Genomic DNA, 14,604 nt, shown 5'->3' with positions numbered 1-14,604 from the left:
GAGCAGAGAGAAAGGAAGAAAATGAGGGAGGGCGACGTTCGGATGCGGCAGGGGAGGCGGAAGTCGAGAAAGAAGAAATGGAGTAAAGAAGAGCCTGCCTTTTCGTTTTTCTTTGAAGAGAGAGAAATGGAAATGGGTAGGTTGTGTATTGGGTGAAGGTTGTGTATTGGGTGAAACCAAATTGTATATTCTTTTGAGACGGAGGGAGTAATTAAGTTTTCAACCTTATTATTCATATTAAAATTAAAATTAGTTTTGAAATTTCAAAATTGGAGATGTTACGGAAAAATTACACACTCTTCGTCCCATTAACACATTTTGGGATGACATGAGATTTTTAATGCACAATTAGTAAAATAGAAGAGATATAGAAATAAAAGTGATTGAAATATTGTTTGCGAAAAATAAGGCATGTCTCAAAAAAGAGAAAAATAGTTAAAAAAAAATAGAAGTGTCTATTTATAGAGTGGCGATATAGTCTATTTTTATGCGATAGGGTGAATATTTTATTTTAGAATATCGATACTAGTATGAGTTACAGTATTTAAATTAAAATATATTTTTTATATAAATATTTATATTAAATATTTACTATATGGTTCGACCCCACGATAATTAGTTCCTGGATCCGCCATTGCGTACAACTGTATTCCCTTGTTCTCCATTGGAAGGGATCCATTACTATATGCATTGATCTGCTTAAAAGATGTCTTAAGGACGTCACCATATGTCAATGAGCAACTAAGCACAACTCTAGTGTGCTTAGGTACGCTTTGAAGGCAATCAATCATGGTTCGCCACGTGACATTTCATTTTTTTAAATCATGAACATCAAATATAATTATGAATTTTTTTCATTTAAATAAATAAATATATATATATATATATATAGGGTTTTGATCTATGAAGACCAGATTTAAATACAGAAATGCAGAACACGGTCATACGTAAGACATTTTTAGGTCATAGTTAGTTTATTTTTAGGTCATGCTAACAAAGCATGACCTAAAATGATCTTAACATGACATAAACTCAAATCTTATAATATGACCTAAAACTACTTAATTATGACCTTCCGTGTTTTGGGTTAATTATTGACCATTAGATCATCTAATCCTAGGGCCAAGATTTGGGCTGCATTTTTGGATTTAAACACATACTTGTTTTGATCATCTCCCTATATATATATATATATATATATATAGGGGTGTTTAGGCTCCTTTGCACCCTAAGTGTCCTATTTCCTTCTTAATCTCAGCCCTTGGATCCTTGAATTGGATGGTTGTGATTAATGCATTATTATTCTATAATGTTGCATTATTAGTCGCTGTGTATTATTAGAATGACAATGTGCATTATTAGTCTATAATGTTGCATTATTAGCCGATGTGCATTATTAGAATGAAAATGTGCATTATTAAATGACACGTGGCATTAATCTAACCGTCAGATGACAAAATCGTGGGGCTAGGATTAAGAAGGAAAAAGGACAAAAGATATGAAAAGGATTTGAATACATCCCTATATATATATATATGGATGTATTCAGATTAAAACCATAATGTATATTAAAACATCAAACCATGTAAAATAATGTACATTATACACACATATAATGTACATTTTATTCATGTATAATGTACTGTCAGCATAATGTACAGAATTCATATAATGTAAATGTACATTATTAGTGTGTACAATATTTAGAACAGTACATTATACATGAATAAAATGTACATTATTAGTGTGTATAATGTACATTATTTATGTGGTTTGATGTTTTAATATACATTATGGTTTTCATCTGAATACACCCCTATATATATATATATATATATATATATATATATATATATAGGGGCAGACTAGGGTGCCACCTAAATTAAAATGACAATGTAACTCTATTCTTAACCGTTAGATCTCCTATATAGATGGCTTAGATTATATTGTAGAAATAGAGTTTAGATTGCTTGGTTGTGATTATTGTGTTGCTTACCAGGGTAATTGTGTCTTTTTTTGTAGGAATTAAATTTACACGGAAAGGAAACTCTCGGTTTTTTTGGGCGCTGATTCACTCTCTCTCTTCCACTCAGCTATAATGCACATCCACTCCGATAAAAACTGAATCGTTTCTCTCTCCAAATCTCTCAATATTATCATCTGCCGATTATTTTTTCATATATTTAATCAAACCCTAGTCTGCGAGCGATTTGTGTCTTTCTTCTCTGCGAGCGATTGTCACACCGACGGTTACTCCCAAAAATCGACGCTTGAAGTTTGCAGCCAGTCTCTTCAACCTCCGTCTTCTCCATCAGAGCGTTTTGTGTTTCATTATTGGTTAGTCCGACTTGTTATTGAAGGTTGAGGGTTTATTGAGTAGGGATTATCCTCAATTGTGTTAATTTCGGAGTTGACTCTTTCGAAATTCTGGGATTAATATTCGCTTTTTTTGTTCTGGGTTATTTCTGAATGAGTCGTACTCAGTTGTTGGAATGTATTTGTATTAAGCGGTTTTTGCTTGGTTACTCTTCTTAAATACTTTATTGGATGCTTTGGTCTAGTTAATTTTTTGCTTTGTTCTATGTTGTAGTTTGCTTCGGTGTCATTAAAATCTATTTGTTTGCTTATTGAAGATTGATATTTTGCTCATTCTAATGTTAGGAAGTGCTTGGTGTCATTAAAAAATATTTGTTTGCTTATTCGAGATTGATTCTTTGCTTATTCTAAAGTTAGAAAATGCTTGGACTCATGACAGACCCTGTTTCATACGTTTTTGTTACGTTTTTTTGGTAATTTAGAATTGCTTGTGTTAAGTGTTTTTGTTGCTTTGTTCTATGTTGTTGTTTGCTTGAGTATCATTAAAATGTATGTGTTCGCTTATTGAAGATTGATATTTTGCTTATTGTAGAGTTAGGAAATGCTGGGTGTTATTAAAATGTATTTGGTTGCTTATTGAAGATTGATTCTTTGCTTTTTCTAGAGTTAGAAAATGCTTGGTCTCATGATAGACCCTGTTTCATACATTTGGGTTACGTTTTTGTGGGCATTAAGAATGGCTTGTTTTTATTTTGTTGGTTGCTTGGTTCTTTATTGTTGTTTGCTTGGTGAATCGCTTGATTAAACATTATGGATTGCTTTATCCACAATTAGGCAAAAAAAAGTAGTGAATTGCTTTATTGCGCTTACTAGTTGCTTGTCCACGTAATACAGATTGCTTGCATGGAATCTCATTCCAAAAACAAAAATGAATTGCTTGACTAGTGAGTGATAATTGCTTATGTTGTTCAATTTGTGTACTTGCTCCTGTTTCGTAATTGCAATAGTTGTTAACGTATGATATGTTGGTGGTTGTACTATTATTCTCCTTGCTTTGCAGGATACAACAAAAGAAATGTGCCTACGAAAGAAGAAACAGAGATTCAAAACAACAATGCTACTGCTGATAGAATTGATTCTCCTTGTAATGAGTTGTCGAGAAATTCAGTTGGGAATTGCTAATAACACTTCAACATATTTTTCGTATTGAAATGTAAATGTGGTTGACTATACTGGTTACCATGCCTCATAAGTTTGGAATATTGAAAATTGAGTGCATATCCGTTTAGTATGGTTTTTATTTTTTTTATTATGTCGCAATGCATATTTGATTGCATAATAAATGGAAAATTGCTTGACGGTATGTGGCGAATTGCTTGATTAAACATTATGGATTGCTTTATCTACATTTAGGCAATAAATAGTAGTGCATTGCTTCACTGCATTTGATTAATTGCTTGTCGACATAATACAGAATGCTTGCCTTGAATCTAATTCCAAAAACAAAAATCAATTGCAAATACTATCTGAAATCAATCACAAATCGAGTTGCAATATGGTAAAAAAAACATATAACCAAGTACAAATTACCATGAAATGTGTGATACATTAGTATTTTAAGCGCACTACTATTGCATAAGGAAACAATGAATATGACTGCAGTAAAAATAATGTAACCAAACAATCTGGTATCAAAAATCAATATTTAGATATGATAACAAAGTAATTCCCCTAAAAAGGTAACAAAAACTGTGAAATGCAATTCTTGAATAAGAGGCAAGCAATAAAACATCTGTAAAAAAGCAATCTTGCTATTCTTCTTCATCCACCCACTTGTCATTCTGGAGTCGTGGTGGCCCAATTCCCGACAATTCCTACACCTATATAATGGTTTATTTTTCAACTTAATAGCCTTCTACTTTGGCGACACCGAACGGCTGGAAATTCCTTATGTTGAAATCAGAAACACGAGCATAAGTGCAGTAGAAAGCAGTTCTGTTGTCTACGGTTTTGAATTTCTGAGCAACTAATGGTTTGAGATTGTCGGGGCAATCAAGCACATAAGCAACTGTATAACATAAGAAATAAATAACAATTGATTAATTATGAAACGAAAAGGGCATCATGACTGAAAACACAAATATGGAATGACGGTTACAATAAGCACAATATATTACATACACAAGCAATTAGGCAAATATTACTAAGCAATCAGGAACACGAAGTAATGGTTGACTATTACATCACAACAAGCACACCACACCTCGACATTTATTCATAACATTACAAACCGTCTATTATCATCAGGCAATCACGAATACATAGCCATGCAATCTAAGATCAACTCCTTTTATTAAAAAGGGAATGAAATATACATGAACGAAAAACACTGCTAAGCAATTTCGGAACTGCAAAAAAGCAATATAACTAATGTTTGCAAGCAATGTAGATAATCACGGACCAAACGACATATGATATTGTGGTAATATCAATATGGTAGAGAAGTGAAATCCAGACACATAGCAAGCAATGTAGCAAACGTATACAAGCAATCTGATAAGCAAAATCCAAAATGCGGATTAACCAAAAATAAGCATGATATATGCAGTAATTGGATATGTATTTCAACTCCAAGAGTTTCAATTGCACATGAATTTCAATTGCAAATTCAGAAAATTAAAGTAGCGAATGAAAACAATTGTTGATCGAATTGAATCAGGGAAACATACAGAACCAAATTCTAGAAATTGGGGAGGTGAATTGCAAATTGAATCGATTAAGTTGAATTGCAAAACATATTCACAAAACTCCCGTTTAAATTCTTGGATTAAGGATGAACATAATGAAGTTCAAGAATTTTTTACTTTCTAGAAAATCAACGATTCCATCGACATCAGAATGTTTATTCTCCAATGATTGAATAAATTGAAGATTGAATTAATGATTAGAGAGTTTGAGAATCAATAATTGAAATCAGAGCAGCCAAAATCTACTTCAAATTATCGTGAATATGCTCCAAAATTGAAGAAAGAGGGAAGAAGGAAAATAACGTGATTTACGCTAGGAGAGAAACCGATGAAATTGTGATTCTATCTCTGCCCTTCATTGTTATTTTCTTATTTTTTTTAATATTTTTTTTATAAATATAAATGAAAATCTGCCACATGTCAATCTAAGAATAAATCTGCTCCCATATCTAACGTCACACATTAGTGGTACAGTGTCATTTTTAAATGTGTTGTCATTTTAGTATCCTCCTAAAATGACAACCCATCTTAAAATAACACATACCTCCATTCCTAGCCAATCATTTGTACACGTGGACGAATAATCAGCTGCCATGTGGCAATCATAAAAATTTCGCAAGGGTAAATTTACGCGGACTGCAACATTCGATACTCTAGACTGCAAGGTGACGCGGCCTGCAATATCCAATACTCTAGACTGCAATATCCAATACGCTAGACTGCAATCTATAGATTGTTGTAGATTGTTGTCTAGTGTGTATACTATTGCAGTCTAACATATATAATATTGCAGTCTAGCGTGGTGTCACAGTGTCATTTTAAAAGTGTTGTCATTTTTTATGCACCCATATATATATATATATATATATATATATATATATATATATATAGAGATGCGATCATATCATAACCCTCAAATCACATGATAACTCTATAACTAAATCTGGACCACACATATTTTATAATCTTGTGGTTGAGATTCAAACTTAGATTTACTTAATAAAAATAGGCGCAGAGGGTAAATATGTCATTTCGCTAATTTAATTTTTGAATTTCGCTCCAGATTCACTCCAGATTTCACGCTCTTCTCATCGGTTTCTTCTCAGCGATTTTCGATTCTCTCCTCTTCTCTGCGATTTTGTTTCCATACTTCTCGCTTATTTTGTTTCCATAGGCTCCAGATTTGATTCATTTTCCATAGTCTTCAGATTTTGTTTCCATAATTGTGATCGGGAAGATGTTTTCAATTTTGCGTTCTTATTTTCATTGATTACCTCTTCAATTGCTGTGAAAATTTGCTTCGATGGAATCTGTAGCAAATAACGAAGGTAACAATCATTATCTATTATTTAGCTTATTGATTGTGTTCATATTCATGTATTGAATTTGATTTTAGATTAATATTAGTTGTTGATTGGTTTATGTTTCTGATGTACTGAAATTCTTATTTGATTATATTATGTATTGTCGATTATGTGTTAAAATGATACTTTTGGCTTATAAATGTTAGGTTTACTGCATAACATGATAGTTTTGTCGGATAAAATGATATTATGATAAAATGATACTATGATAAAATGATACTATTACTGATTTGTAGGTATGTACATTCCTGTTTGTGATGATAGGTTTACTGCATAACATGATAGTTTTGTCGGATAAAATGATACTATGATAAAATGATACTATGATAAAATGATTCTATTACTGATTTGTAGGTATTTACATTCCTGTTTGTGATGATAGGTTTATTGCATAACATGATATTTTTACTGCATAAAATGATACTTTTAGTGCATAAAATGATATTATGATAAAATGATACTATGATAAAATGATACTTTTACTGATTTGTAGGTATGTACATTCCTGTTTGTGATGATGCTTTGAAGCCAATGATTGGTATGAAATTCAATACATTAGTAGATCCAATCGGGAACCCAAGAGTTATGTGAACATCTTCATCATCTAAAAACAGTGATTCCCCACTGTTCAACTCAATTGATGAAGTTTTACTGTTAAAGTTGTTGATTAGATAATACGCTAATGCTCTTGGGAAACTTCTTATATTGAAGTTTAGGAGTGCGCCAAACCCAATCTCTCTAACAGCTCTTCTTTGATTCTCGTTTAGAGATTCAAGCATGTCAACGAAGAAGTCAGTATTCCTTCTTCCTGCCAAAGTTGCTATCCTAATGACTGTAATATCTTGAACAACTTTTTTCTTGCCCTTCTTTGATGCTGTCTTACCATCAGTTGTATCGTCATTCTTTCTTTTCTTCTTATTTCTTATATGTTCTACTTCTTCTGCTAATGTTCTACGTTGATCATCATCATCATCACGAATGTTCTTTCCTAATAAACAAAAGATTTCAGTGTGTTAAACAGTTTATGTCATTATATAAAGTCAAAGTATCATTTTATAATCTGAAACTATCATTTTATCAAGGGTATTATCATTTTATCTTCTGAAACTATCATTTTCTATATTTCAATGAGTTTAAAAAAGCAGAGAGGGAATAGCAGAGAGGGAATAACTTGTCACTTAAGTAGAACAAAACACTATTTACAAAGTATCATTTTATCATTTTCAGAAACTATCATTTTATGCACCCAAAGTATCATTTTATCAAGCAAAGGCACAATTTCTACATACAAAAACACAGAGACACACACAACAACACACACAAAAACACAGCAGCAGTAGCATCAGGACACACACACAAACAAACATAAAGTATCATTTTATCCCATGAAACTATCATTTTTTCATTCAGAAACTATCATTTTATCCCATGAAACTATCATTTTATTCCATATCCCATGAAACTATCATTTTATAATCTGAAACTATCATTTTATCAAGGGCAATTATCATTTTTTCTTCTGAAACTATCATTTTCTATATTTCAATGAGTTTAAAAAAGCAGAGAGGGAATAACTTGTCACTTAAGTAGAACAAAACACTATTTACAAAGTATCATTTTATCATTTTCAGAAACTATCATTTTATGCACCCAAAGTATCATTTTATCAAGCAAAGGCACAATTTCTACATACAAAAACACAGAGACACACACAACAACACACACAAAAACACAGCAGCAGTAGCATCAGGACACACACACAAACAAACATAAAGTATCATTTTATCCCATGAAACTATCATTTTTTCATTCAGAAACTATCATTTTATTCCATATATCCCATGAAACTATCATTTTATAATCTGAAACTATCATTTTATCAGAAACTATCATTTTATCTACATTTAAACAGATCATGCAAACACATAGCAACACACACAGCAAAACACACATAAACAAAGCAAAACACACACCAGCAGCATACATTGTTATGCATGAACGATATTGTATAAATATAAGAAATATCTACACTAAAAAACTACAGAATCTAAAAATAATCGAGAAAATCATCAGCAAAATGATAAATCGATCAAAATCAAAAGTGAAATAAGTAATAAACTTCATCCAACCTTTCTTCGATGAAAAAACTATGATTTCCTTCGACATATTCCAGAATTGTGATGATTTTTCCTTCGATTCGTAGGGTTTCAAATGCGATTCAGAGTGTTTGAGTGTTTCCTTCGATTCGTAGGGTTTGAAATTCGATTCAGAGTGTTTGAGTCTGAGATGAATTCAGAGCGTTTTCTTTTTTCCCACCAATTTTAAAATTGAAATGACAATTTTGCCCTTAATATATCCGAAAATGATAGTTTTATTTGATAAAATGATAGTTTTGTTAGATTAAATCTAGACCACATATTTTAAAAATGTGTGGTGGAGATTTAGTTATAGGGTTATCACACAAATTGGGGTTATCATTATAATGCACCCCTATATATATATATATATATATATATATATATATATATATAGGGGTGCATTATACTTAGTTTTTAATTTAAATTATGTTTTTTAATGTTTCACTTTTTTTGAGCATGTAAATTTCTTTATTTATGTAAGTTTTAGTTGTTTTCATGAAATATCAAGTTTTCAATTTATTTCACAAATCTTAGTGGTTGTATAACTAAGAACGAAAGGAAAAAATAAATCATGTAAATGTTTAAGATTTTAAGTATATGTTACATATTATTAATAATGGAGAATTGGAGATTAATAAGAGAGAATAAGTATATGATTATTGTAATTAGTATCACGCCCGTGCTATGCACTTAATATATTTTTAAAATATTAATTTTCAATTTTAAATTAATTAAATAAATTAGAATCAATATTAACAATGAATAATATGGGTAACAATTTTAGTTATATGAGAATCAAAACTCTATACAAATCAACATTGAAACATAATAAATTTGAAACAAATCACGTAATATAATGTTTAAACAATAAATCATGGAGTATGAAGATAAAAATTTATCACAATAAAGAATTAAATACAATGGATAATTACTCATCATTTTTAAAACTTCTTTAGACACCACATTAACTTTAAAGTTAAAATCAAATCATTATGAACCTAAACCTTCAGTTCTTCACAATTTGTCACTCTTCAACAGAACTCGTAGGTAAAGTCGCATGCCTCACCTAAAACTACAATAAAATAAAGAACAAAATCAATTTTCAATGCGCAAAATCAATGATCAGTATGTATTAAAATGATCATCCGTAGAGTAAAGCATAAGATGTATGAGACCCATGAAAGTACACAATTGAACAATTCACACCACATAATTTTGTGGAGGCTTCCCTAGCCATCCAAATCAAGAAGATAAAGCTATAGTGACTACAAATTAACATCAATCAAAGTGACAAATAGAGAATAAAAGTATTTATTTATCTGGGAATGGGAGAGAGAGGTGAATATGTCTATTGGGTGAGAATATATATAGCATAACTGATTCCATGAATTTAACCAAAAGAAGCGTCAATAAGAAGCAAATCCAAAACTCAACCTGTTAATTTCACCAAAATCAAATATAAATATAGTAGTAATTGTATACTATCAAATTAAAGAAAAAAATATTAATTAGAAAGAGAAATAGAAGTACCCATAGCCAAACATGAGGAAAACACCAGTGGAGGAAGAAGAATAGCCACGACTGCCTGATATGTCAAACTCCAAGTGAGTGCAAGAACGATCTGATGCAGGAGTGTGGAGTTCTCTCTTTCCAGCAACATTTGCCCTTCAACAATCAAGATGTAAAACTATTTAGAAGAAAAATCCTTCAAATTACAATAATATTTTTTAAAAAGAAAACAGAAGCAAGCATAATATACATGTAGGGATGTTGAGCATCAATAACAGTATTACCATTGGCACGACCATTTGGAGAGAATGTTGGGAGATAGAAAGATTGCGCATGGTAAAATTTATTTCTATATTTTTTTTTCTACTCCAGAATCCAGATTGATAAAAGTTGTTGCTTTGATGCTAACATTAATCTAGTATTTGTGTTAAAATCCACAAATTTATTTCTTTTTTTTTTTACTCCAGAATCCAGATTGATAAAAGTTGTTGCTTTGATGCTAACATTAATCTAGTACTCCCTCCGTCCCGGCTAAGATGACACATTGCTTAGCCGGCACGAGATTTTAGGAGTTATTGGTTAAAGTGTTTAATTGGAGAGAGAAGGTGGGTGTAAGTATTAAAGTAGAGAGATAAAGAAAGACGAATATTTTAATAGGAGTGAGAAAAAATGGTTGAGTGTATTAATTGGAGATAGAAAGTTACCAAAAAAGGAAATGTGTCATCTTAGTTAGGACAAACTAAAAAGGAAAATGTGTCATCTTAAGCGGGACGAGGGAGTATTTGTGTTAAAATCCACTGTAGCGCATGATGAGTCATGAGCCCCATGATCTTTTTTCGTAATAATTGCTTTGCTAACCTCCCACTCACTCACGTATATATGAAACATGGGAAACTAATCTCCACTAATAATATAAAATGTGGTTTCTAAGTAGGATTGTATATTTATTATAATTTCTGAATTTTATATTAATTGTATTTACACCCCTCAGCATAAAATGATTATTCAAAACCTCTCAAAACTCCGCTTTTATGTATTGTATACTTTATATATATCGGGATGCTCATGTTCCATTGCATGTAAATTTTTAAATGATATACTCTATCCGTCCCATAAAATTATATCATATTTCCTTTTTTGTCTGTCTAATAGAATTAGACCATATCTATATATGACAACTTTTTCTCTTTCTTTTTAACTTTATTGTTTATGGGCTCCACCATCCAATAAACATTTTCAACTACTTTTTCTTCTTTTTATCTTACTTACAATTACACATTAGAACCCATGTGAACCCCAAATAACTTATTTCTATGGGAAAGAGAGAATATTTGATAATATAATAAAGAAATATTTAGTCATTAATTGATTTAAATTCCGTTGAAGTCAAAAGATATGAATATTAAATTCCCTCCCCCCACCCCCACTTTAGTAGTCTTGGTTTTTCATTCTAGTTCGTCCCACGTTAAAAGTCTCAGTTAGAATCTTTCATAAATGGTAAATGTCGCACATTTCACTAACTTCGTTATACTCATATTTTATTACTACAAAACTAATTTTTCATCCGTTCCATGTGTTGTCACATTTTTTTTCTCGTTTTGGAAAACTTATAATAATTGGTTAGAGCGGAGAGAGAGTAACATAAGATAGAGAATAATGTAGAGAAAAGTCTTAACTACATTATTCTCTCCCTTACTTTATTTTCTCTTCACTTTAACTATTTATTATCATTTTTTTAAAACAAGTGCAAAAAAGAAATGTGTCAACCCTAATAGAACAGATGGATTATAGTATAAAAATGAGACTCACATTCCATTATTTTTTTCACCAACTTTCTTTTATAAACCCTCCATTTTCTAAAAATAGCAACTATTTCCATTTTGGTTCGACTCCTTAAAAATAGAAACTTTAGAATCTTTCTATTTTAGGACATGGACCCACAATCCACTAACTCTACTTTCACTACTTTTTTCCTCTTCCTCTTTCTTACTTTACTCATTTTTCTTTTGTTCTCTCTTACTTTACCAATTCTTCTCACTTATTTTACCAATTGTGTATTAAAACTCGTGTTGTTCCAAATGTTTCTATTTTTTTAATACAGATGAAGTACATTTTAAAAAATTCATGCACAACTCAACTGAGACTGCTAAATTGGACGGAGGAAATAATAGTATGTATATATAAAATTATCTTTATTTACATTATATTATTAATTTGGATCCCATTACAGACATATAAATATATCCAAAGAAGAGGCAAATAAAAAGGTAAATAAAATAACTGCCATATCTATTTTTTTTTCATAAAACTTCTTCTCCCGTAGTCCCATGGGAAAGATATGTACTACTACCTTCTTTCATTTCCAATTTACCTTATTCTCTTGAAATTTATTATTTTTTTAAAAAAAATACTCCTCTTATCTTTAAATAAAAAAATATATTCTTAATTTGCAATTATAGATGCTAGTAGTATAATACTAAACCAACAAAAATTTTATTAGTTCTCTGTCTTCTTATAACCAACACTAATTTTCATAAGAAATTGGTCTCCTCGTAAAATCAGTTCCTCAAACCCCAAAATTAGAAAGAAAAAAAATGTATTCCCTAGAATGGAATAATAAATGTCAAAAATATTTCGCCTAACTTAGGGTTGATTTCTTCCCGAACATGTTGAACGTAGATATAAAAAGAATTTTTTTCAGAATTGAAATACGAAAATAAAATATTTTTGTAAAACAAATGACGTACTAATAAATTGAATATTGATAGCAGGAGGGAAAAAAATAAAAAATAAAAATGGCGCGTGGAGCAAACAAAAAAGAAGGCGGACCGTCCAAAAAAGCAGTAATTTTCTGGACCCCATTCCCTTCATTTATCCCTCTTTCACATTTTGCTTTCCTTGCTGATTAAAAACTCTGTTAAGGGCAAAAACTGGAGGAACTTCCCATTCTAAATCCGTCCTCCTTTTTTGCTCTTCCCAGATTATTCACCCATATTTAATCCCTAATTAACATCCAAATTCCATCAATTCTATAATCCAAAACTCCGTTTGGTGTGTTGGAAAGGGGAAAAACACCATGGCCGAAGAGCACGGATTCGAATCGCCCGAAGGCCACCGCCTGTGCGCCAATAACTGCGGATTCTTCGGCAGTCCAGCCACGCAGAATTTCTGCTCCAAGTGCTATCACGATCTCTGCCTCGAAAATTCCGCCGATTCCACCTCCGTCTTCCTCGCCCCGTTGACCGGCGGGTCCTCCTCCTCTCCGGCGCATCACACGGCGGCGCCGGCTGTCGCGATCTCCCTCCCTGAGAAGGCTCAGATCCAGGCTGCGCCGGTGGCGGTGGCGACGGCGAACAGGTGCTCGGCGTGCAGGAAGAAGGTCGGGTTGACCGGATTCCGGTGCCGGTGCGGAGTGACGTTCTGCGGGACCCACAGGTACCCCGAGAAGCACGACTGCACCTTCGATTTCAAGTCGGTGGGGCGGGAGGCCATCGCGAAGGCCAATCCGCTGGTCAAAGCAGAGAAATTGGAGAGGATATGATGATTAAGCTTAGATTTAATTTTTCATTCATTTCGATGTTGATGAATGAATGAGTGGATGGTGAATTCAACTAAGCAGATCGATCGATCCTTCCGTTTTAGATTTGGCCGCCGTTGTAGTGAATTCGATGTGTATAATTTTTACATTTTCTTAAATTTACTATAATAACCTCTTCTCATTTACGATTCAGCACCAGTTTCCAGCTATTGATGATTTGAACTAGCATTAAGGGCATCCGCAATGGGGCGGACGATCATCGTCCGCCACTGTAGCATCGCGGACGATGGGTAACCCATCGTCCGCGGACGATGCGCGGAGGATATCTATCGTCCGTCGCATTGTCTGCCACTGTGGACGAGGCGGACGATGGGTCACGGACGATGCGACGCGGTTTAGTTTTTTTTTTTAATTTTATTAAATTTTCAAAACCTATATATATCAAATTCAATTCATTTTTCACGCTTCATTTTTCTCACTTCACTCTCAAAATTCACTACATTTTCAAGCAAAATGGATTCCGGAGATTATCCGAATAGTCCGATGTTCGGTGGTGCACGATGGCCGGGTACAGAACCCGACGAATGCCGGCCATTCGACACCAACGCCGAGTACGATCCCGACTTTTCAACCGACTCATACGGGCTGTCCGATATGGAGCCGTCTCCACATCGCCCCTCCGCCGCCACCGCACCTCGCCGCCGCTTCCGGGTCCGCCACCAAGAAGAAGCGGATTGATGTTTCGGAGGATTTGGTGTACGCCAACAACCAGAGGGTGACTGCGTATTGGGAGCGCATCGCCGAGAAATACAACGCGGCCAAGCCGGCGAACGCGTACAAGCGCCACAGGGAGTCGCTTAGGGCGGACTATATAGCCCGCCCCACTGCAGGTGGAATAGGAGGAGAATAAAATACTGACGTGGCGGTGCATAGGGTGTCGCTTAGGGCGTCTCATTGTGTTTTTATAAAAAATTATGTATTTCATAGATAGG

At 33.1% G+C, this 14,604-nt stretch overlaps 1 protein-coding gene across 1 annotated transcript; it reads left to right on the top strand.

Moving 5' to 3' along the window:
* Window positions 1-12,964: 12,964 nt before the first annotated feature.
* LOC125203904 (zinc finger A20 and AN1 domain-containing stress-associated protein 4-like) lies at window positions 12,965-13,804 on the top strand. The gene has a single exon (XM_048102415.1). The coding sequence runs from the start codon at window positions 13,151-13,153 to the stop codon at window positions 13,613-13,615; it is 465 nt and encodes a 154-aa protein (XP_047958372.1). The 5' UTR covers window positions 12,965-13,150; the 3' UTR covers window positions 13,616-13,804.
* Window positions 13,805-14,604: the final 800 nt, after the last annotated feature.

The sequence above is a fragment of the Salvia hispanica genome, chromosome 2 (genome assembly GCF_023119035.1).
Source record: "Salvia hispanica cultivar TCC Black 2014 chromosome 2, UniMelb_Shisp_WGS_1.0, whole genome shotgun sequence".
Taxonomy (NCBI): domain Eukaryota; kingdom Viridiplantae; phylum Streptophyta; class Magnoliopsida; order Lamiales; family Lamiaceae; genus Salvia; species Salvia hispanica.
The sequence above is the reverse complement of the archived record's forward strand: the minus strand, read 5'-3'. Positions and strand labels throughout refer to the sequence as shown.

Coding starts and splice junctions, on each gene's coding strand:
- LOC125203904 (XM_048102415.1), top strand. CDS start 13,151: ATGGCCGAAGAGCACGGATTCGAATCGCCCGAAGGCCACCGCCTGTGC.